Source organism: Trifolium pratense, linkage group LG3, assembly GCF_020283565.1.
Source record: "Trifolium pratense cultivar HEN17-A07 linkage group LG3, ARS_RC_1.1, whole genome shotgun sequence".
NCBI lineage: Eukaryota > Viridiplantae > Streptophyta > Magnoliopsida > Fabales > Fabaceae > Trifolium > Trifolium pratense.
Window position 1 is genome coordinate 24,806,268 of NC_060061.1, and position 26,199 is coordinate 24,832,466.

Sequence of the window (26,199 nt, forward strand, 5' to 3'; positions counted from 1 at the left end):
ATGTATTTATTTATGTATAACTGTTGCGTGAGAATTACTTGACGTGAGAAAAAGCATGAAGTGCTCATATTCTTTTTTAAGAAAAAAGAAGTATGATATTCATGTAGGGCCAAATGAATGTGGACAAGGATTAGTCTCTAAAAGGGAGGGGACCATCTGGATTGGACAAGACCCAACGGTGTCGATTCTTCAGAAATTGGTCTGTCAGATCAGGAACCGGGTGAGGAGACTAGGACTATATTTTTTTTTAATAATAATAATAATTATTATAATAATATTTTCTTGTAAAATTGATATAATTTATTACTCTCAAGTGAATTGGTGTTTGGAGGAATTCACAATATCAAGTCACCTATCGAAAGGATATATAATCATATTTATCAAATAAAAAGCACTATATTAAAAAATGAGTTTAATTGTTATGCACCGTCGGTGTAAATTTTTTTTGCACATACATCCAATGACGCGTTGCCACATCATTTAATGAATATGACACATCATGTGTTTTTAATTACCATACATGATGTGTCAATATATTATTGGACGCATGTGCAAAATAACTTTAGACTGACGGCGCATATAAATTAAATTCTTAAAAAATAAATGAACAAAGAAAAGCAAAAGATTGCAAAAAAATAAGGAAAGCAAAAGATTATGGAAATGTGTGATATTTTTGGTTATCTGGGGCACTAAAAGGGAAAAGCAGAGGCGAGAAACAAGCATTTGATTCAATGATTGGCCAACAACGATTATTAAAATAAAAAGGGAGAGTGCACGCACCTAAAGAAGCACTAATTAGTATATAAAATATTCAAAATTTTCAAATGGATCTTTTTCATATTTCATATTGGCTGAGAAGAAAATAGTTGCAAAAAATGAACGCCGTAAGCCGAGTAATGCCAAATGAATGAGTGAAAGTGGTCATAATATATAATTGTCGGTTCAGTATTTGGAAGTACCTATATCATACAGTATTTTTATCTATTTTTGTTAAATAAAAATTGCAGAATTATAGTACTGTACTTCAGATCATTCATAAATCAGCTCTAGCAATATTTAAGGTCGATAATGCCTTTAGTGGAGGATAAACCTTCAGGCTGTGATTTGCAAATCTGGCAAGTAAACTACGACTGCATGAAAGCCCTTTACTGTCAAACTCAAAAGCTACTTTTATATATCAACATGAGGAAAATGTAACTATAAGAGTGGAAGAAGAACGCTGTTAAGTGAATGAAATGTAATTATGTACAATCAACAATCCTCTTTTATCCACAGCAAATCTCATATCAAACTCTGCTTACAACAATCCTGGATAGATACAAGTTATAATCTGTTTTAAAGAGTTGCTCGATGCTTTCAGAAAAGCATGACCCTCCAACGCTGCACAATGAATCAATAAATAATTAAAACTTCCTCAAAAAATAGAGTATTAAATTACAAAACACAAAAAGGGAATAAAATCAAACAGGAGCTACAGAAGGATGAAGAGTAATATTACCACTAAATAAAGATTTGGCTTCCTTTGAGAAGTCCTCAACACGCCCTAATACAGGTCTTATGGTACAAATATGTAGAACACAAAGTTCCAACTGCAATGCCATTTCAAGTATTTGCAACAATAAGTTGCAAACATTCTTTATTTCCAAGGATTGCGTCAGTTTGTTGGCTTGACAGAACTCCACAATAATGGCAATTGCTTGATCCTGCACCAATAAGAAATTATGCTCAGACGTATAGCTAATTACTTGCTTTCAAAATTCATCCGAGCCTTTACGATTAATTGTGCAAACCAAGGATTAATTGCACTTTTGCATAATCCAAACATTGCCAAAACATTGCATTTCTTTTTATCAGAACACATTACAAAAATGAAAACAACATGTATTTTGTGAAGCTCGCGTTACCTGCAGTCCATGCAGAATTTCTGGCATTGGAAGCTCGGGAAAATTTGCAAGATCAACAAAGCCAACCTCCTCAGCCCTTTTAGCAGCACCCTCAGCTTGCAAACACAAGAATTTTAATAGAAGAAATGTAATTTTATATACCTGTACAGCAACAGCGTCAGAGAAGCATGTTTTAGGAACAGGATCAGTAGTCTCAGTTGCTTGACCATAGATAGATAATGCATTTGAAACGGAAGACATCTTTGGTTTTGGTACACATCCAGGTGGGGAAAGAGCAAACCACCCATTTTTGCTGTTGATATATGAAGGCTTTGAGCAAATTTCAAAATCATCTTTAAGAGTAGGTGGACACAGAAGAGGAGGACTCCTAATTGACGATTCCCCAAGGCGTTGATTTCCCCTGCTAACGAAGGCTAAAAGATGAATGCACTTTTCTCTAAGTGGTTTATCTACATTTTTGATTGCTTTAATCCATGAATTCCAGTGTTTTGCTAACTCACACATGAGCATCAAAGTATGTTCTGTTTCTTTAAGATTAGCAAAAGAAATTGATGGCCTCTGTGCCCGAGGTCTTTTTTTGTCATGATCCTCAGAAGGGAAGTCTGGGGCATCAAGAGAATTGAAGATAAGATGAGCTTTCTCTGAAAAAAAGTAAGGCATCATGCTTTCCACTATAGCAGTGCCAGAAGCACTGTCTCCCAAGGATTGAACCATAGCAGTAACCACAGCTAATCCAAGTCCCCAAATATCTTGAGGTATTTCCACCTTTTCACATACGCTGCTCAGATTCGGTCCACCAATTATTGAGAAAGCCTCACCAGACTGAGCAAACAGCAGTCTCAAAGATGATAAGAAGCCAGAAGAATAAAGCATCTCAGCACCTCCTCTAGTCTGGGCAATGGTCAAAAAGAACTTCATTATAATCGGAATGGAAGAAGAATTTTTATCTTGGAGTTTAATCATAACAAACTGCATTTGGAGATGATTCTGCAGGACAGGTAACCACGTCCTCGGCATCAAGAAGCTTCCCAATATCAGGTCTATGGCTGACAGGGAGAGCATGCAATGCTCAGAAGTTGCAATGCAGTTGCAAAGAATAGGTAGTAAGCCAAGGGTTGCATTTGAAACCTTTGAGAAATCCTTACCAGAACCTTCGTCTGCTGCTACATTAGAATGCAAATTGAGGGAGTTGGAGTGAAGTACCAAAAGCAGCAATGTGAGTAATAGTTTCATGATCAAATTGGCTTTGGAAGGTAACAGCTTGAGTTCACTCAACAGTTTTAGACCTGAACTTGCGCATTTCATAACAAGTAGTGATATGTCTACGGATAAGCCTTTGCAAACAGTTCGAGTCAACAGGAGGAGTAATTCTACTTGACATGCAAGAATATTCAGCGAATCCTCAGAAGCATCCAGGACTGGTGATAATGTCTCAATGGTAGAAAGGAACGATTGACATATATTATCTATACAAGTTAATATGAGTTCATTTGGGATTCTCTCTCCAGAAGTAGCACTCCCTTTTGACTGCAAAATCATGTACAAAATAAATATTGAATAGATATAAGCTACCACCAAAGGATACCAAGAAGAAAGTTATTAAAAGTAATAAAACTAACAAGAAAATTCAGTTAATTAAGAAACCAAAGTACAATAAAACTGGAATATAAATGTTTAAACAGCTTTTCAGTCAATACTTTATGAAATAAATTATCAAAACAATTTTCTAATAATCCCTTGACACTTTTAATCGTAGTAAGAAAAGATAAAATAGTTTAGAATCTTCAAATACTGCTTCATGCATAAACCAACTGCGGGGCTCGTATTTATAATCATGTAGAATATTGGAGCAGTTGAGCTAGTACGCAGACAATTCAACATTTGTACCTTTCTAACTCTATTGTTTAGTTAGGAAAATGCAACGAAAGGAAATCAAGAGTTTAGATTCTCACATCATCATGATAGACGGCCAACACAGCTATCAACTCTTTCAATGCAGAAAGCTTTGAACTTGAAAGCAACATAACTGCATTTGCATCCTGCAGGAAATGCAACATGGTTTCGGCAATCTCCTTAGATGTTCTCCAATCAGAACAATCCCAAGCACCTAAGTTCAAATCTGCTCGCAACTGTTTAAGGTCAAACAAATACATGTTCTTTGCAAAGAAATCTTCATTGAACTGGTGTTGATAGGATCCCAAAAAATTTGATTGAACAATATACTGAGATAATTCTTTGAAGGGTCCGGTACCCATTTTTCTCCCTTCAAGCTCTCCTTGTAAATGATAATAAAGGTCATTAAGAATCAACTTCTTTAGTTCCTTCCCCTCACTGTACAAATTAAGAATAACAATCATATTATGATTGATATAGAAAATATAAACCTGTTTTAGTTAAATAACATAAAGTCAAGACATGAATCATTTGGAAGAAAAGACATGATTGTTTACTCAAAACCACCAAGAATTTATCAAAAATGAGGTTTCCTTGATTCTCAGTAGTCCAATTCATTTAGATACAGTGATAGCAAAATCTGAGCCAAGAATGTGCTAAAGTTTATTAAATATCCAAGAAAAAGGCATGCATGATTATATGCAGCAAGATAAATTGTTAATTGATGGTACGATAATCACAGATAACATGTAATGTAATTGATATAGAAAACTTTCATTTAAGATCTTAAAACTATAACCAAAAAGTCTAGTAACCTGTAACCACGTTGTGAATACTGAGATAGCAATTCAGAGAAAGCGGGGTGAATTGTCAGCTGCAAACAAGAAACATTGTGTTAGAAAATGTTGACAAAATAGTCGTAAGGATGAAATTTTAACTTTTTGAAGCCTAACATATTCATCAAGATGTTTATGATATTAAGATTATTACCATTTAAAATGTTAGCATAGTAAAGTAGAAGAAATTAAGTTCATAGATGAAAATAGAATATATGTTAAACCTTTGTAAAAATTCCATTAATCTTCTGAAGCAAGGACACGGATAAACTTCCAGGGTCATTAACTGCTAATTTTAACATTACATGAACACAGAATAAACTGGTGGCAACCTGCAAATTTCCATGCACTTAACATTAAAAATAAAAACAAGTTTATAATGCAAATCTATAATTGAGTCACATATAAAGTAAAAACACAAATAAAAAGAATTTTCATCTTTTGATCTGTATTATACATAAGATATGTTGCTAGAAATAGAACCACATTAATGTTCCACTTTCAAGTATTTTAGATTCTGTACAGCAAGTAGAATAGGTTCAATGTAACTTGGGAAATAGAGATACTTTAACAACTAATCTCGTATATTGTACTATTATTACTCTGTAACCTTTCTGTATAAATCAAACATTTTGCTGGGCGTTAATTCACTCAAGCATATTAGGAAAACCAATGTTATTTCTTAATTCTCACATATATATGAACTCAACAATAAGATGGAGTATAGAATGGAGCATATACTGAACTTTATAACAAAATTATGACACAGTACCATGTAAGAATTGTAATGCAATAGAATTGCTATAAAATGAACCCTGTGACTAACCTTTGCACCATCATATGCATCATTATTATTTCTAAAAGAAGTATATGTTTTTATTAGTTTCTCTAAAACAGAGTCTTTGAACCATGAAAACCAAATTCCCTGAAGATCATGAAAATCTGTGGCTTTAGATTTTTCAGTTTTTGTGGCATTTTGCTCCTTGTCCTTAGATTCAGCTGTATTCTTCACAATCGACTCTGCGTGTGACAATTTTTTCTGCAAGAATAATTCATATGCCATGATTCCCAGTATGGCAGCTTGACAACGGAAACTGTATGCCAGATTGGGTGCATCTTCTTTCAGAATCTTAAGTAGAGGAGTTTCACTGCTAGCTGTATTTGTGATTGCATTGGCCAAGTGCTTCCAGAAATTTACACGGCTTCTTAGAGACTCCAAGAGATTTGCATACTGGGGGGCCCCTTGCCATAAGGCAGTCAGGAAGTTAAGTACACAAAGCAGTATGCGGGGCTTACTGGAGATAAAGATAAAAATACAATATGAAGACCAATTCAAAAGAAATGTGTGTCAAGCAAGCTAATCTACAAAAAGAATAAGCATAAGGATGAATATCAAAGCAAAAAACAGAAAAACAACCCCCTTCGCCCAACTGCAAAACCCTCCAGACTGTACCTTTTGATCAGATCAGCTGCCCGTTCAATGTAGTTTATAAGTGCATCCACCAGACTCGAACCTTTAGAAACAAGTGGTACTACAGAAGTTTCATTTCTTTGCAGCTTTGCATCAACAATACTTGAACGGTCCCCATTGTCCTCCCCCAGAGCCAAGATGGCAACAATAAAAGAAGGCTGCAAAAACATATGTTAAATAAGAAACTGATAATTTAACACATCTGAGTACAGCGAAAAAAGTTTACTTGAGTACATTAATTCATTGTTGAGTAAAGCCCCTCAAATAAGTAATGTGGTGAACTACAATACACTAAAACCGGATTTCCTTCGGTTTGAAATTATTTTATTTGATATATTTATGTCTCGCCAAAATTCAATAACCGTATTTTGCCTTTCAAATTGGTGTGAAATTTTTTGGCAACCCTTCATGTGCTCGGTTCATCTTTATAAAGTGTTGTCTTTTTTACACGCTGTTTTCTCACCACATCCATTGTTGTTTTACAACAAGCTTCCAAAATGACAATACCACCATCACTTCATAAGCCTCTGATTTGTTTAGGAGTTTTATAAAATGTAGGAAAGGCATTGGGGATTTTTTAAAAACACTCCAAAACACTCCTTCACTTGTGTTTTTATTAGCCTCCCCTAAATTGGGAGGTTTCTGACTTTCAAATACAGTGGGAGTCTATCCTCCCTTCATTTCCTTCCCCTCCCCTCCATCTCCTTCCCTTTTCTTCCCAACTACTATGCAAATCCTAGGGTAATTAGCATTTACAAAAAAACAAAAGTATAACCAAAACCAGTCAACCAAAAATGGTGTCATTGCAAGTAAACTTGTACTATGCAAAAAAAAATCTGAAATCCCAATTATTAAATTCACTATATATATTATCCAAAAAAAAAAAGAAATTCACTATATATATATATATATATATATATATATATATAATTTCAACCTGGTAATGTGCTGCAGAAGTAAGCAGATTAACTGTTGCAACAAAGAGATCTTCATTTGATTCTAATTTCTCCTGCAGCATGTAGCTCATAGAGTGCCTCAAATTTATGATCTAAAACCAATTAGAAAAGCCACCGCTTAAATCAATCTTATAAACGAAAAGAACTATGAAATTGAAGAAATTGAAATAACACCCCAAACCTCCTGATTATCTGGAGCAAAATATGTGGTTTCACATGAAAATGATTGGAAACAATCTGTTGTGGCAAATAATGTTGAAATAAACCTGACAGCACCAAGTTGGATGACCTGCATAAACAACACATCTGTTGTCAAACAATGCAATAGGAAATCAGGTATTGTCAAGTATATACTTGCTGAAAGGGAGGTATTATCAAGTATCAACAAAGATATGTAGCCTATATATTATGACATCAAATGCACGAAATGGTGTATAGTTGATGAAGGAAAAGAAAGCATGAAAAAAAAAGGCAATACGACATGAAAAAGAGAAATGACAAGCTGACAATTCAAGTGTAACTATAATGCCATTAATACCAATACTGTACACAGATAATGCCATTACTACCAATTCTTATACACAGAAGTGTTCACATACCAAGAAATGATGGAAGAAAAGTAAGCGAACAAAAGGAAAATGTTCATTATTGTTGAATAAAAACTCATTTACCACCACTGCAAGTGTGTTGTTAAGAGCAAGTAGAGCTATATAAAAAGAATCAGAAAAATATAATGATACTCCAGTTTGAGAAAAGTTGGAGTTCATACAGGATCTCGGAAGTATGAAATCAGCGATATAGCAGAAGTGACAACAGGAACTGGTTTGGTTGTGCTTGAGAACACTGCCTGGAGAAAAACAGGAATGCTGGATGATGTATCCTGGACAACATATAATGATTATCAGTATTCCCAGAACGTAAAGATGTTATGAATATAAATAGTTTAAGAAACAGGAAGTTTATAATAATGATAAAAATAATAATAATAATAATAATAACGCTTAAATGCAGTTTTGCCCCCCAGTTTTGATTAAATCGGAATTTTACCCCCGTGTTTTAAAATGCGGACTTTTACCCCCCTTATTTTATAATTTTTTGGATTTTTCCCCACCAAAATTCTGCACAAAATCTGCTTTCGAGTCTCAACTTCAAAGTTTCGCACAGAATTCAATTTGGATCCATAATTCATCAAACTGGTACCGAAATGACCGCAATCGAGTTAGTTTTCCACAAAATCAAACTCCACTAAATTTGGAGTTACACAGAGAGATTAATTATCATTTTAGTGAAGGTCTATCCAAATTAATTATTGTATGGAACTACTACTGGTATTTTTGTCATGTCTCTCACCATGTAGCTCATTTTTTAATAGTATTTACATGTCTGGAAAGCTAACAAAATTACCCTTGTTTTCATTTCAATTTTGTCGAATTTGGAGTTACGATGTGTTTGGTAGACGATGTTGAATTTGAAGGTCAGAAGTAGATTTCTGCAAAATTAGTAATTGGACAGACCTTCACTAAAACGGTAATTAATCTCTCTTTGTAACTCCAAATTTAGTGGGGTTTGATTTTGTGGAAAGCTAACTCGATTACGGTCATTTCGGTATCCGTTTGGTGAATTATTGATCCAAATTGAGTTGTGTGCGAAGCTTTGAAGTTGAGACTCGAAAGCAGAATTTTAGGGGGGAAAAATCCAAAAAATTATAAAACGGGGGGGGGGGGGGGGGGGGGGGGGGTAAAAGTCCATATTTTAAAACAGGGGGGGTAAAACTGCATTTAAGCCTAATAATAATAAATAATAATAACAGACAACAAAATAAATTATTGACTTATAGGTAGCATTTTGTCAATTCATTGTCATCACATGAAATTCTGTAATTAAATGTGACTGAACTCTATTCAAATTAATAATGATCTTAAAGATTGACGGCTTTACTTTGTACCTTAGAAAGTTTGGTGGTCATCTCTGAAAGTATATCTAAAACAGAACCTATAGCAAGCTGCAACCCTTCAATTTCCATTGGATCAAAGAAGCGGCTAGCATGCAATTTCTGTTAAAAAGAAATGTCAATAAGATGAAGCAATAAGAAATACAATCACAAAATTAGAAATAACAAAAAAAAAGGCTTCAACTAATGTCACCTCCAAAGCATGTGCAGTAGTGCAAGCAATATGGAAAAGCGCGTTGTGGATGGAAGAATCAGAGAACAGCACATTGTGTATGATCTCACCCAATTTCCCATAAGGCATTGACATAATGCACTTTTTCATCAACTCAAGAACCTACAGAAGTATCCCAGAGCACAATGAAGTAGAATAATTGTTAAGTCTTAATTGTAAACAACCTACAATGAAGTAGAATCGACTGACTTAAATTTCAGAGCACCAAAAACTAATTCACATAATTTACTGTCATGGATATGTGTCTATAACAGTGAAAGATAAACAGCGATGATCAAACATACATAAACAGTCTTTTCCTGAACAATAAATATGCTAATAGGACTTCTACAAAGTAGAAACACACCAGCATAATTCAATAAAAATGAGGCATTCATAAAAAGTTCAACATGAAAGGTGCGTATAAAGCATCCTGAACAGAGCATTTAAATAGCTCCACAGTATTTGTCAAAAAATATTTGCTCCACAGCCAATGCTGATTGAAATGAAAAAACGAAACATGAAACCCCAAAACTGTCTGGGAGGAATGGAAAAATGTATTATTGATGGTTCAATTCAGTACACCGATGATATGAGAACTAACAGAAAAGTTGTCATCACCGCAGCCATTCATAGTCTTAGAAGTACTTCACAAAGAATTATTAAAACAATATAAAATTGAGCAACTTCAAAAGAGAAGCAGGACATACCTTTAATGTTATTTTCCATCTAATATGCTTTATTCTGTATTTCCAATACTCATGATTGACCAGGACATACTGACAAGAGAAAATGATTAATGCCAGGAGAACATCATTCTCTACTCCTGTTTCCACAAGTTGTATGGTGAAGTCCAGCACTGCAAGATTCAGACCAGAACATGAGACCAAGGAAAAAAATGATATAATATAACACAGAACTTCACAAAAGCATGCCGGAATCCATAGAATTAATCTTATATTGAAAACATAAATCAGCATAGACCTACATTCTACATCAATATATTGTCATAAAGTACAGAACAAGTTTAGGTTTAAGAGAATTTGAAAGGAATAAACTGACGAACGTTTTGATACATGATGGTGTTAGTGTACATGATATAGGCATACAGTGATGTACAATTGTACACTATAACTTTTCATTTTGTTATAGACAGTTACTGACAGTAGTAACTGAGTCTGCTAAGTTAGTTTCTGTTGCTCAGAGCAATAAGCTCTTTGTATAAATAAATTTACCCCTACCATTGTTCAATCAATGAAAAGTACCGTTGATAATTCAGTTTTATAGTTTTAAAGTATTGTCACCCTTTCTTTCTGAAACTTAAAAGATAAATGATTTTATGGGACTTGTGAAGTGTACAACAGGTATTTAATATTTATAATCTATGTAATCGCATACACTACCATCCACCAGGTATCTAAGTTTTAAAGTACCGGACCCGTACCTATGCATCATAGGTGCCAATGTGGATATTCCTGTTGGGGAACTTCCATTGACTTAAGACAAGTATACAAGGTAATTATTATCTAGAGCAAATATGCTAGAAGCAAAGGGTATTTATTTTCCTATGATCAGTAATTGTAAACTGATAAGATTTGGTACTGATTCAGTCTCTAATTCTTGGTTATATGGGTCCACTCTTGGCTCTTAAGTGGCCATGTTAACCAGACCAGTAATTGCTTATAGAGTCAACAAAGTAATCTAGTTTATGGCACGTCCTTTAGAAAATCACCAGAGGGTTGTCAAGCAAATTTTTTATCTCAGAGGATATGTGGACTGAGAAGGTGACCCTGATGACTGCAGATCTACATCTGTGTATCAGTCCTTTGGCTCTGATATAGTTTCTCGCTGCTTCAAGAAGAAAGCTCTGGTTGCAAGATCCAGCACTGAAACTGATTACAGAAGCATGACACATTCAACAACAGAATTGTTGTGGATTCCATCTCATCTCAAAGAACTGGAGATTTCCTTCACTGATCTGAAACTTTACTGTGACAATCTCGGTGTTGTTTCCTTATCACACATAACCCTGTGTTACATTCTTTGGCCTAAACATATGAAAATAGATGTACATTCTGTTTGAGAAAGGGTTGTTTCTAAAGCCCTAGTGGTTCAACATATACCCATTGCTGAGCAACTTGCTGACTCTCTCACAAAACCCCTGCCTTCCTCTCACTTATGTGCTCTTTCAGCCAAATTCAAGGTGCGGCCACTTTGAGTCTGGGGCTAATGAAGTATAGATAATGTTGCTGAAAACTTATACTAACTGTTACTGTTGTAGTTAAATATTATTCTGTAAGATGGTTAGTCTAACAAGAATTTGTATAAATAGCTTTAACTTGTGTTTACTCTGTAAGATACAATTTATAATCAGAGACACCACTTTTACATTCTCTCTCTTTGTTCTCAAGTTTCATCACTGATTCCACGAAGAAGTTTAGGTTTACGAGAATTTGAGAACGAAATGAAGAATGTTTTCTAATATGACAGAATGATTTTCTGATACTAGTAAAAGGTTTATAGAGATCTTACAGACCAAGCCTCTAGCAAAACAATTTAGAAGCTAAATCTAACTATTTGCAAGGTAGCAGAAGTTAACTAACTCAGCAGAGAGAAATATCGATTGCATACACTATCAAGCAACAGGAAAGGAAAAGGCGTAGCATCTTATCAGGATATATTGAGGGCCCCAAGTTGACAATCTCAATCTATCAAATAGAATACAGAAGAAGGGAAAATAATATAATAGAATAAAAGCGACACAATTTTTTATTTTGGGGGGGATTCTCAAAGATGAGCACAAGAATGCAAGAGACATGTTGTCACAGTAAAATGCATGAGAGGTCGTGTTAGCCATACCTGATATTGCCAAGGGGTAGTCATTACTGTTTTGCTCGCAGTCAATTAATAGCATTCTAGCCAGTTTACCAGAAAGCATCCATGACCCACTGGAAACAAACAGAATGACAGGGAGATGTAACTTTAGATTCTATTAATTACAATAGTAACTACAAACCACTGAGTACATGATCACAAGAAAAAATGCATAAGCAAATGTGACGTCATAAAATAGAGGACCAAAGGATTAAAATAACCTATGGTTAACAATATCTTATGATACATCATACATGAGTCATATCTTGATTCAAAGCAACACTGAACCCAATCAATACAAATTGATGTGGACGCATTTGCAGCATGAATTTTAATTCATCCTGACAGATCACAACTTTTCCCTCAACTTATGGTTTTTGCACAAGTCACTTGTATTTACTTAAAAAGTCATAATTTTATTGATTGTGTATCTTTTAATTCATAATAAGATCTGATTCATGATTTGAATCTAGATTCAATAAGCATCCTTTTCTTGTTGCATGGACAACAATTCAGAGTCAATTTCATGAAGATGATAAAATGCCCATTTGGTCTTGCTATTTTTAAAATAGGGTTTTACCTTGATAGGCCATTATTGCTTACACTGAACACAGCTGTCTGCAAAGTGATATCAAATAGATTTGCATTTAGAGTGACTGCCGTAACATTAGATGGAGAGCTGGATAGGAAAGGGGAAAATATTAGTAAACTTTTTCTTGACAACATAATCAATTCCAAAACAGATGAAGATCCAACAAGGCGATAGCCTAAAACAGTCCTCCAAATATGAGTATTTTACTCTTGAGAGATACAAATACAGATCAAATACTTGATTAGCACAAATTGTTAACTTCTTTAAAAGATTAAGTTCAATTACCAAATCAACATGATACCCAATATTTTAACGCCCATTGACATAAGCGCAGCACCATAAGAATTCTGAGGCAGGCTTTTGACCAGACTGCAGATCATCTCAACCACCCTATAAGACAAGTACAGTAAATCAGTAAAAAAATATATAACATATACTAAGCAAGTGAAGAGAAAAAAGTAAATAATTATAAAACTAACCAAGGACAATAATTCAAAATGAAAATTTACCAGACATTCTTTTCAGCCTGCTCATTCGTCGGGCTAATAGCATGAAATTGCATAGAGTTGCTAATGTCCATCATTGCAAAACAAACAGCCTGCACATAGTAAGAAAATCTGTGAGAAAAAAACAGGGGCAAAGTCATGATACAGAAAAATACAAGAATTTTATAAAGCTTGGACTACATTCCTTGAAAATACATTTTAGCATAAGCAACTTCAAGTTTCAACAATGTCCATACTTGATTTAGCCAAGTTGGTAATGACAAATAACCAAAACAGGCTCATAAGCCAGGCTTAATGAAACAGAATATCCAAAGAGGCAAAGAGTGAAGCACAATCATAGTCCCCACGCCAAAACAGAATAATAAAAGCAAACTCTTGATAAATGTCGAGAGCATGATGATACTGAAAAGAAAGACTTAACCGGAGACCAAAAATATCCACATCTCTAATAATATGTGGATTATTAACATTCTAATTTTTTCCAAATGTTTGAAAAGTTTACTACAAAGCTGAAGAGGCAATGAAACCATCAGCACTAAAAGACTAGAAGCAAGATGGTAACTAAATCTGATCCAACAAATAATAACAACAAAGGTACAGTCCAATTAAGTCAAAATAAACTATCAATGACCAAATTCATCAGGTAGACAAAAAGATTCCTCCAAGACAATTGTTTATCGTTATTCAACACATTTAATCTTGTTGGAAAATATTTAGTTTCCTAGTTTGTTATTTCTAGGAGATTCTAAGCTTATCTATTATTTCCTTTTATGTTTGTACTCTTTCTATTTAAACCAGCCTTGAGCTGAGGAATAACATATAACAGTATTCACTTATTATTTTCTACATGGTATCGAGAGCTCCCGATTTTGGGGGTCTCGCTTCCGCAAAACCCTAGCCGCCGTCGTGTTCACAATCTGACCACGACGACTGATTTTGTGTGTGACACTGTTCACCCGTGGCACTGTTCACGCACTACTGTTCATTCGAAAATACTGTTCATCGGAGGCACTGTTCATACGTACTGTTCACGTGATTACTGTTCACCAGCGTTGCTTTTCTTTGCTGCTTCCGGTACTCCTTGGCTAAGATTATTAATTATGACGTTTTTTTATTCTCGACGACGATCATCCACTTTCAAATACCGTCGTGAATGCAAATATTGTCATCGTTTGGGACATACTATTTTTCAATGTTGGAAATTACATGGTCTTCCGCGACCTTCAAATCAGAAGAACAAAGGTGGAGGTGAGGGTCATACATTCCAAGCCAGTAATTCTGATCAAGAGCATCAGTCTTCTTCAATTCAGCTTTCATTCACGATGGAACAACTAGACAAACTGTACAAAATTCTTGAATCTAACACTCTTTCTGGCTCTGTTGCCCCCAAAGGTACTTCTGCCCTTTTTAGTGTCAGTCACAGTCGTGCTTGGATAGTAGATTCGGGTGCAAGTGATCACATGACTGGTGATTCTACTCTGTTTTCTTCTTATAGTCCATGTGCGGGTAACCATAAAATAAAAATTGCGGATGGATCCTTTTCAGCCATTGCGGGTAAAGGTTCGGTTGTGTTGTCTCCAAGTCTAACCCTTAAAGATGTTCTTCATGTCCCAAATCTATCTTGTAGTCTCATGTCTGTCAGTAAATTAGCCCAAGATAGAAATTGTCAAACTAATTTTTTCCGTACTCATTGTGTTTTTCAGGATTTGAACTCGGGGAAGATGATTGGTAGTGCTAAGGAGAGTGGAGGACTCTACTACTTCGACATTGAACCTGAATCACAACTACCTTCCAAACCAATAAGTTCATGCTTTGAATCTTTTTTAGTTCTGAATAATAATAATGATGATGTTATGTTATGGCATTCACGATTAGGTCATCCTAGTTTTCCTTATTTAAAACACTTATTTCCTGAGTTATTTCGTAATAAGGATTTATCTTTGTTTAAATGTGAAGCATGTGAATTTGCAAAACATCATCGTTCTCATTTTCCATTACAGCCCTACAAACCATCAAAATCTTTTTCTGTTATTCACAGTGATGTTTGGGGCCCTAACCGAACGAGTACACTTTCTCATAAAAAATGGTTTATCACATTTATAGATGATCACTCAAGAGTTTGTTGGGTGTACTTGTTAAAGGGGAAATCTGACGTTTGTCAGGCGGTAAAAGATTTTGTTAAAATGGTGCAAAATCAATTTCAAACAAATATTCAAGTATTTAGAAGTGATAACGGCAAAGAATATTTTAACTCAATGTTGAGTGATTTTTTTCGTGAAAATGGAATTGTGCATCAAAGTTCATGTCCTAACACTCCCCAACAAAATGGAGTTGCAGAAAGAAAAAATAGGCACTTGTTGGAGGTGGCTAGAGCTTTACTTTTCGCAAGTAAAGTACCAAATTATTTGTGGGGTGAAGCAGTTTTAACTGCTGCATACTTAATTAACAGAGTGCCCTCCAAAGTTCTTAATTTTAAAACTCCAATTGATATTTTCAAAGAATGTTTTCCTAATGATCGTGTTTCAAACGATTTGACCTTAAAAATCTTTGGTTGCACTGCATTTGTTCATGAACATAAGAATATTAGCAAACTTGAACCGCGTGCTATAAAATGTGTTTTTGTTGGGTATTCTCCAACCCAGAAGGGATATAAATGTTTTGATCCAAAAAATCAGAAAATGTTTGTCACCATGGATGTTACATTCTTTGAAAACAAACCTTTTTTTGACACGCATCTTCAGGGGGGAAATTTAAATGAAGATTCGTCTAAAACTGAGGACATGAGTTTTTTTAACTCGTTTCAAACTGAGGACATGAGTTTTTTTAATAATTTATCTTTGCCGGTATCACAAAGTTCTAAGACTTATACTTCTGCACCAACGAAAAATGGCCATGATTCTTTATCTAATCCTACTCCTGTTATGAGTAGTGAGTTTGGTGAATCCGAGCCTACATTTTCTCATGAAGAAAACAATGAGAATCTTGAAAACAATGATAATGATGATCTAATTGAAATGCCACAAAATAATGAGTCATATAAAGATAATAAGTTTGAAGCAGGAAACAAGACTTGGAAAGGAAAGGTTTTTGTGAGAAAGAATCACAAAGAAAGTGATGAGTCCACATCTCAACACTGTCATGAATCTGAACCGGGGGATGATCAACTTCCTAAAAAAAGAAAAGGTAAGTCTATCTCTGTTTCTGAGAGTCGTATTTTGTATCCCGATATCGATGATCCTGTGGCTGTTAGAAAACCTGTTAGATCTTGCACTAAATACCCATTGTCCAATTTTATATCATATTCAAATTTGTCTTCGTCTTTTTCTGCCTTTACCTCAAAATTGTCTAGTGTAGAGATTCCAAAAAATGTACAGGTTGCTCTAGAAGTTCCAAAGTGGAGGGAAGCTATACTTGAGGAGATGAAAGCTCTTGAAAAGAACAAAACCTGGAGTGTTATGACACTACCGGATGGCAAGAAGACGGTTGGATGCAAATGGGTGTTTACTGTGAAGTATAATTCAGATGGGTCAATCGAAAGGTACAAGGCTCGATTGGTGGCTAAGGGTTTTACTCAAACTTATGGTATAGACTACTCAGAGACTTTTGCTCCTGTTGCAAAATTGAACACTGTCAGAATTCTCTTGTCTCTTGCTGCTAACTTAGATTGGCCCCTACATCAGTTGGATGTTAAGAATGCTTTTCTCAATGGTGATTTAGAAGAAGAAGTATATATGGACATTCCTCCTGGCTTTGAAGACAAGTTTGGATCAAATGTATGCAAACTAAATAAGTCTTTGTATGGATTAAAGCAGTCTCCTAGAGCTTGGTTTGAAAAGTTCACTTATTCCATGAAGAAACAAGGGTACATTCAAGGACAAGCTGACCACACCTTGTTCACAAAGTTCTCCCAAGATGGAAAAATTGCTGTCCTAATTGTTTATGTTGATGATATCGTCCTTACTGGAGATGATATAGTTGAAATGACAAGAGTTAAAGAGAAATTAGCATTAGACTTTGAAATCAAGGACTTGGGATCCATGAGATATTTTCTTGGTATGGAGGTTGCTCGATCAAAAGATGGTATTGTAGTTTCCCAGCAAAAATACATTCTAGATTTATTGAAAGAAACAGGAATGAGTGGATGTCGACCAGCAGATACTCCCATGGATCCTAATGCAAAACTTTGGGAAGAAGGTAGTGTTCCTGTTGATACTGGAAGGTACCAGAGATTGGTTGGGAAACTGATTTATTTGTCACACACTAGACCTGACATTGCTTTCTCGGTTAGTGTAGTAAGTCAGTTTATGCATTCTCCTTTTGAGGAACATCTTGAGGCAGTCTATAGGATACTGCGATATTTGAAAGCAAATCCTGGAAAGGGATTATTTTTTAAGAAGACTAATGAAAGAAATGTGTCTATCTTTACCGATGCTGATTGGGCAGGTTCAGTCACTGACAGAAGATCAACCTCCGGATATTGTACCTATGTTTGGGGTAATCTTGTGACATGGAGGAGCAAGAAACAAGGAGTTGTAGCAAGAAGTAGTGCAGAAGCTGAGTTTAGAGCTATTGGCTCAAGGAATTTGTGAAGGATTATGGATCCACAGAGTCCTAGAAGAGCTTAAGATGAAAATTGAGCTTCCATTGAAATTATACTCTGACAGTAAAGCCGCTATTAGCATAGCTCATAACCCAGTTCAACATGACAGAACCAAGCATATTGAGATCGATCGACATTTCATAAAAGAGAAGTTAGATGCCGGAATCATATGTCTACCTTTTGTAACTTCGAGTCAGCAAACTGCAGATATCTTGACCAAAAGTTTAGCAAGACCCACCTTTGAGCATTTGATCGGCAAGTTGGGCATGATAGATATCTATGCACCAACTTGAGGGGGGGTGTTGGAAAATATTTAGTTTCCTAGTTTGTTATTTCTAGGAGATTCTAAGCTTATCTATTATTTCCTTTTATGTTTGTACTCTTTCTATTTAAACCAGCCTTGAGCTGAGGAATAACATATAACAGTATTCACTTATTATTTTCTACAAATCTCATCACACGATACCATTAACGAGAAATATCATACTGGACTGTTTTTAAGTGTTTATGAGGCGTCCATAAATCAGTCATGAAAGAAGTTGCAACAATAAAGCAATGGTTGTATTCTTTTAAAGAATCAAAGTGGAAATAAATAGTCAATGAAACTAACCAACTTACAGTGTTAAAGGACACCAATCTACTGAGCAGGTCAAGAGTGTAAAAAACTTCCTCCTTGTTATTCAAATACATATCTTGAGCCAAATGTAGGAGTAACACATATACTCCAGATGGCGAATACTAGAAAATGAAAATTGTGTCAGCAGGGAATTGTGAAATTGAGATTATATTGATGAGATGTAAACAGTCTCTTAAGTTCATAATGAGTATAAAACATAAGCAACATGTCATCTACAATTGCCAGCTCAAAATAACTTGACAAATGAAAACGTTAAACACCAGCATTTATTTTATTATCACTAAAGAATAATATTTCAGATTGCAAAACTGTCACCAATGAGTTTACAGAGAATTTTTAAATATTTTGCTAGTTTGGGATTGGCAAGCAAGTAACTTAGTTGAAACCAAATTTAGATAAAAACAAATGCCTAAAATAAGCTTAAGTGAACACTGAACAGCTATAAATTGATATTTTTAGAAGTATACAATAATAAATAAAATTCCATCTCTTTCTATTAGGAACTTTCAGAACCAGCTTAACTAGATATGATAAGCAGGATTCTTGGGCTTTCTGGCTTTTCAAAATCTATGGCAAAAAGGAGACAGAGTAATACAAGAATAAGCAATAACATTTTAAGAACAAAAAATTTAAGTAATCTATTTCCAAACCGCCAAAAATTGGTTGTGAAGAAAATTTATGATTCTAGACCATCAATAAGGTTACAGTAGGCACTAAAAAATAAAGTAAAATATAATAACAATATATGGAAAATTCACCTCCCATCGTACAAGGGCAGTTTTCTCCCCAACAACTTTCAAGACACGCCCACGAGTTCCAGATGGAACAAACAAACCTTCAATTCCAGGAACCGGCACTGCCTGTTGTGCCTCAAAAATATGGTAGACATCATCTGCTAGCAAATCACTACTGATCTCGAACAAGGATGATATACCAACAGAACTATCTAGAAAGGTATACCTGTTGAAAACCTCCAACCATAAGAAAGTCTGCCAACAATTGAAGAAGAAAAAAAAATGCTCCTTCGAGGTTGAGAGATATATGAGATGACAGGAAGGAAAAAAAAACATGAAATTAATGTACTTACACACACTCTGCAGGCCAAGTTCCTTCACAAAGGGATGAAAGTAGTCTAACAAGTTCTACTGTTCTGAGAGGGAACTCACTCTCTAGGTTGCAAAGAAGAGACCGAATTGGACCATCAATAAGACTTCCCTTGTCCCAAAACTGAATACACAGAGATTCCTGAAAGTATACGAGCAGAGTCCTTTATTCAATAAATGATCACCAGCAGATATTGTGATACTGGAGCAATGAGTGAACTGAAGGGCTATGATTATACATCCAAACCTCTCCACGGTAAATCTTGCAGATAATATCCAGAATCAAAGTGGAGTTATTGTCCTCAGGCTGTACCATTGTTGAAACAGGCCAAATGAGAAAGAAGTAAAACATTTTCTTAAAGCTAACTACAGAGTTTACAACCATACCTGAAGGTTGACCTCATAAGATGCAATAAATGCAGATATGAATGTCCTCAAAACACTGCGATAACCAGACACTGGGCCCTGAATGGACATAGGAAAAGCATAAAGATGCAAGCACAATTTAGTATATTATAAAATGGAATGCTTCATAACAGAAAAGAAAGGCCCCAATCAAGGTTTAACAAAAAAAGCATCCATTATAACAATTTATGCTACCCAGGAAAGAATGACTCACATCATAATCCTTCAAAATATCGCACTGAAGAATTTCAAGACAGTAATGCAATGATCCGGCATCAAAGGCTTGTCGAACATAACCAATGTGATCAATATCCTGGATGCAGAGAATCATTTTTGTAATACGCACAGATGCTGGGGTTGTAAATAAAAATTTCAAATTAACTTAACCACATACTATGAGCTCGTTGTTCCCTTCTTTTCCGGGAAGTGTAGTTAGTAGATAAAGAAATACTGCCCATGCTAGAACTAAAGGACCAGCTTCATTCATTTCAAAAACACTGAAAGTAGAAACTAGTGCATCCATCTCTTGCACATCAGTAAAGGAGAAAGCAGATGCACCTTTCCTGGAAATCCAAACAGATTTTGCAACAAAAAAACAACATTAATTAACAACTTTACTTATAATTTCATGCCACCTATAGATTTACTATATTAAGAAGACCACGGAAGCATCACTGGGAATGAAGAATTAGGCTTAAAACCAACAGTTCCAGCCAACAAATATCAAAGGCTGGCAAATGAAATAATAAAATGAAATGTATTAAATTATAGGTAAATCAAAGAACTCTAGCAATGACTTAGGAGATATAATTTACATCCCAAAAAAGTAACAAAAGTACAAGCCACCAAGGAGAAGGTTTTATATATTTATTTTTTAAGCAAATGGGGAGCAAAAGGGAAACCCTCTGTAACACCCTAGCCCTAGATAGATTAAAATGAAAATAAAAAGAAAATACAAAATATTCCCTAGATAGAATAAAATGAAAATAAAAAGAAAATACAAAATACTAGGTTTGATATATTACAGCGAAGAACGGGACAAAGTATGCAATTTCTTCCCAAGTTCCCAATTGAAAATTCTACTTGGAAAATGAATGAAATGAAATAATTATGACAAGACTCAAAGGATGGAACATCTGCCCCGTGATTGCCTCCTAAACTAGAAGATACTCTAAGGGCACGTTTGACGGCTAGGATAAGAGAGGCATGATCGGATAAGCTATCGTATCTTGCCTCAATCCAGTGTTTAACAAGACAGTAGGATATAATAAGTTAATCCCGAACCTTATCCTATCATGTCTCTCTAGTTTAAAAATTTAGATATTATAAGAAAACAATTTATTCATTTACCTTTATAATATATAATTTAAATTAAAAAAATTGAAACCTAATAATATATAAATATTTTTTAAATATAATTAATATTAATAATCAACTTTAACAAATATGTATGATTTTATCACAAGGGTAACTTTGTCATATAATTTAAAAAATTCAAAATCTATTGAAATTATAATATTTAAAAATATAATTATTATTAAATTTATAAAATTATGAACATTAATTTATTAATTTTCAACAAATTAAATATACTTTTCTTACAAGGGTAGTTTTGTCTTTTACATATAAATATAATATATATCATATATTTATTTAGCTTATGTATTATATATGATAAAAATTAAAATTATTTAGTTACTTGTATGGTTTTTTAAAATATTTGTAATTGTCCATCAGAAATGAGGTTTTAGATTATGGTATTGGAACTCGTAGAATTTCATTGGTTTAACTAACTGTCAATTCCACAGCATGTTTACCTCATAAGTACTGTCTGATGTAAACAGAGACTAGTCTAACCTGTAAGGTGTTTCGTCATGAACCATTTGAAGAAGAGTCTCCAAGTTTAGGGTTTCTATTAAAATAAGCAGCAGCTGAACTTTGACATGGTAAGACAACTGCTGTGCTTCTGTAGTAGTTGCCAGCTTTCCCAAGTTATATCCACCCGCTAAGATCCCCTAAATCAAAAGATAATCTTGAGCAAGGATTTGACTTATGAAAATATCACAAAACAAATCAAGTATCAGCAGACGTATATTAGTATACCTTGTAAATAGAACCAAACTTTTTCCATATCTCACTACCACAAGTACAAAATGGGTCATAATAGGCCAGGAAAAGAATGTCTAAAACCAAATTGTCTTCAATTAGAGTCTCCTCAGCCCATAGGGTAAAAAGAGCAACATCCTGCAAGCATTCCACAGTTCAATAATTTGAGTCATCAAGCAATGAAGTTTACGGTTACAACTCATCACGAACATACGAAAACAAAGTAAATCCCCATAAAAAGATCCCAATTTTAAGTGTTTCACATGTTGCACAAAACTGGTACAACATCACATAACTCGGAGACACATAACACTCTAATCGAGATTCGAGAACATGTAAAGAGTGGTAAAACAATCCTATACAATAAGACTTGACTATTAATTTTTGTGCAGAAAACTGGTTAATAATATATTCGCTTTTCAAAAAAAAAAAAAAAAACTTGACTATTAATTTTACAACCCACACATAGATTGAAAAGGTTACATCTAAGCTATGTGACGATCACATGTTGAACACAAGTTAACTACCCGTCTTATTGGGCATGCAAAATAAAAGAAGGATTGTGCATGGAAACTGAACATACCATTTGCTCAGGGTAACTGCGAGATAAAAGACACTCCAAGAAAGATACTAATTTACTTTCCAGTCCATCATGAAATAGCTTTTTTGCCTCCTCCTTCACAGAATTGTTTTCAGACACAGGACCAATGTATACTGCATGAAATGTCCAGGTCTAAGTAATACCAGCAAGAAAATTCAACTAAGAGAAAGTAGACATGTAGGTATGTCTGTCATACAAAGAATTGACAGAGAAAGTACCAAGTAGACATAAAAACAACATGACACTTACTAGCATGCATGAGAATCCACCTGATGCACTTCAAAAAACACTGCCGCTCCTTGTAATATTGGACTAATATCTTCATAACAAGATAGAAAACAAATCAGAAATAGGATATCAAAAGTGCGTATCACACAGGTAAACCTGTCAGTAGTTCTGCCCCACTTTTTCAGCAAACAATTTTACACATGAATTTATCTCTCAAACAAGACTTTACATAGTAGTTCGGAAGCAGCTAAAATAGCAATATATTATAAATAAACTCTCTCATATATGCAATAAAGGCGAAATAGAGAAGCAAAACATAATTAATATTAATAACCTACATGCATTAAAGATAAATGTGTGTGTGCGCAGAGAGAGATCTTGTAGAGATATTAAAAGGAAAAGGAATGCATATGCATGGAAATTATGGAACACGCATGGCATTAGACCTTTTACCAAAGCCCAAATATTTAACATGAAATATATAGTGTGCAAAATTATAAGCCATTCCATATTATGTCAAATCTGTAAACTCCCAACCACTACTCTAAAGTCTCAAACAATAAACATGTCACAATCACAAAAAACCTACAAACCTTTTTTTGGGAATCGAATTAAAGTCAAACAACGACTTCACATAATTCACTTCAGTTATTTTATTTGAAATACATCGGTGAAAACGTATAGATCAACCAAATCCTTTGAAACGAAATAACACAACATATGACCATTGTATAAACTATAAAGTGTGATACAACTACAATGTTATATAAAGGAATGGCTAGAGGATTTGAGCTACTTACAAAGTGGATAAACTCTGGAGCCGTGGAATCAGCAGCTGCACTGTTATGTTCAATGGACCTTTCAACAAGTATGTACGACTGAACCTCGTCTAGTAGCTGAAATAAACATGAAGCAATAGAAAACCTCCATTAAGCCATCAGCAGAATTCCCTTGACAAACTGACATTAAAAGGTGATATTCCCCAACCCATAATAAAGAAGACTAAGGGTCTGTTTGGATAAACAGCTTATTTGCATGTATAAGCTTACATAAGATATTTTTATATCAAAAGATAAAACAAAAATAAATTGTTTTATATATGCTATGAGCCGTTTTCACAAGTTATATTGGAAAACTTATGAAAAGAAGCTAAAAAAAACTTATGAAAATTATCATAAGTTGTTCTCATAAGTTCTCTCAAACAGTCGAACAAAACTTATGCTAATAGGTAAGCTCAAATAAGTCCCTAAAAACAATAACTATTATTACATCCAATCATGAGATAATTTTTCAAATTTCAATATCATAACATAATTCGAATTTTTTCTCAGCACTTAAAATCTTTTGCTCCACCGTAAACTTCCAAACCCCAAACATGAAGATAACAACGAAATTGATAATACAATAACAATCATCAAGGGATACAATGTACGCAAACAGAAATGATGAAGCAACTAACCAAGCAGGAGCTAATTTCCAAAGCTTTATCTTTCAAGTGAGGTTGAATATTCAGCAGCTGAGATCCAATTTTCAGTTTCTTTGAATTCAAAGCATCTTTGGATTTCTGATTGGGCGGTTTGAAGCACGAAAGTATATCCACGAACCAAGCATGATTTTCCTTCAACTTCTCGGCCTAAAAACAGCAAAAGGATTAATGTAAATGCAGAAATTGAAACGCAAAGTGAAGAAAGTGAGAAATGAGTGAAAGTGTACCAAATTGAGTGGGAGATCTGAGGAGAGAGAGGAATTTTCAAGCTCGGTGAGGAGGATAGTGAATGAGTCCCACCAGAGAGAAGCGTCGACGGTGGTGGTATCGGCCATTGTTGGAGGAGAGAACGAAAACGATGACGAATGAGAAGTTAAACCCTAGCGATTGAAAAACCCAGAAAATGAAAGGGTTTAGTTTAATTGTTTTTATTTGATTGTACCCTTTTTCGCGCTTTCTCTGAGTGTGTGTCCCTACGAACTGCGTGGACTCTACGATTTCTGACTGAAGCAATGAGTCTTGCCAAAGCACTTTTTTTTTCAGACACTTTTTGATTTATGAAAAATTATTTTGTCTATTTTGTTGATCGTTTTGAATTTTAAATGTATTTTTCGTTGATCAATGTGTTTGCGATTTCATTTCAATACATTTAAAGATTATAGTGACTAACTAATCGTTAGTTGGTTCAGCGATGATTGAAGTTAAACTTGGTAAGGAGGACTACAGTTTGATCTTCCGCACTAGATGTTGGGAGATGACTGAAATCACTTGATATCAAAACTGACTTCCGAACTAGATGATTGTGAAAGCCATAAAATAAAATGGTTGTCTGCTAAATGTCAAAATGAGTCATTAAATTTTGAGTGAAATGCTAAATACCCCTTTTGAAATTTCAAAATTTGTCAAATACCCCATGAAATTTGAAAATAGACAAATACCTCATGAAATTGTAAAACGTCAATCAAATTGTCCCCTACTCCGTTTAGTTCGTCTAATTTCAATCTTAAAAAGCACATTGTTTGAGCCTTCAACCTCCTTGCAACCAGGTGAATAACAAGGAACCAAAACAGCAAAACTATGTATCATCACCAGAATCATCCTCATCATCATAATCATTGCTTTCAAAATCAGAACCAAGATTAACCACACAAAAAATCAATCTAAGTCATCAGATTCGGATTCAGAAGTAGACAAGAAACATCAATCACCAACATCATACTCTTTATCAATTTGATTGACGTTTTACAATTTCAGGGGGGAATTTGCCTATTTCCAAATTTCATGGAGGTATTTGACAAATTTAGAAATTTCGAAGGGGGTATTTGACATTTCACTATTTAAATTTCTATTGTCTTATTAACTAGTGTATGTGATTGTCTTGTGAGTTGGTAACTACAAAAGATATTATTGGAGGAATTCGAATTCCCAATTTTTAAGCACTTATAATAAGTCTAGAAAAAATAAAATAAAATAAAATAAAACTAGAGTAATTGAGTAAGTGAACAATATCAAGAATGCGATAATATTCATTCATAAAGTTGACTATTTTAGACTATGAAATTTATTCATGTTAACTATATTTCATTGCAAAAATATAATAAATGTATGGCTTAAATGCAGTTTTGCCCCCCCTATTTTGATTAAATCGGAATTTTACCCCCCCTATTTTAAAACGCGGACTTTTACCCCCCCGTTTTATAATTTGTTGGATTTTGCCCCCCCTAAAATTCTGCTTTCGAGTCACAACTTTAAAGCTTCGCACACAACTCAATTTTGATCAATAATTTACCAAAAGGATACCGAAATGACCGTAATCGAGTTATCTTTCCACATAATCAA

General features: G+C 34.5%; 1 protein-coding gene across 1 annotated transcript; it reads right to left on the reverse strand.

The window, feature by feature from the left end:
- Nucleotides 1-1,144: 1,144 nt before the first annotated feature.
- On the reverse strand, nucleotides 1,145-24,983 carry LOC123913686 (nucleoporin NUP188). The gene is made up of 32 exons (XM_045964502.1): nucleotides 24,588-24,983; nucleotides 24,334-24,507; nucleotides 23,675-23,770; nucleotides 22,896-22,965; nucleotides 22,629-22,759; nucleotides 22,043-22,183; nucleotides 21,797-21,954; nucleotides 20,334-20,502; nucleotides 20,154-20,252; nucleotides 19,922-19,999; nucleotides 19,782-19,841; nucleotides 19,519-19,676; nucleotides 19,190-19,391; nucleotides 18,413-18,532; nucleotides 13,198-13,286; nucleotides 12,974-13,078; nucleotides 12,677-12,775; nucleotides 12,082-12,170; nucleotides 9,933-10,081; nucleotides 9,205-9,345; nucleotides 9,006-9,113; nucleotides 7,830-7,940; nucleotides 7,242-7,349; nucleotides 7,042-7,152; nucleotides 6,087-6,262; nucleotides 5,460-5,928; nucleotides 4,858-4,965; nucleotides 4,613-4,671; nucleotides 3,857-4,235; nucleotides 1,905-3,431; nucleotides 1,499-1,703; nucleotides 1,145-1,380 (listed from the first exon to the last, which is right to left on the reverse strand). The coding sequence occupies exons 1-32, from the start codon at nucleotides 24,693-24,695 to the stop codon at nucleotides 1,298-1,300; spliced, it is 5,880 nt and encodes a 1,959-aa protein (XP_045820458.1). The 5' UTR covers nucleotides 24,696-24,983; the 3' UTR covers nucleotides 1,145-1,297.
- Nucleotides 24,984-26,199: the final 1,216 nt, after the last annotated feature.

Bases quoted from the DNA above. Each gene is read 5' to 3' on its own strand.
- LOC123913686 (XM_045964502.1), bottom strand. From the start codon at position 24,695: ATGGCCGATACCACCACCGTCGACGCTTCTCTCTGGTGGGACTCATTC. The intron at 23,771-24,333 runs GTTAGTTGCTTC...TGTTTATTTCAG, and splicing joins TGGAAATTAGCTCCTGCTTG to CTACTAGACGAGGTTCAGTC. The intron at 3,432-3,856 runs GTGAGAATCTAA...ATGATTTTGCAG, and splicing joins TGGCCGTCTATCATGATGAT to TCAAAAGGGAGTGCTACTTC.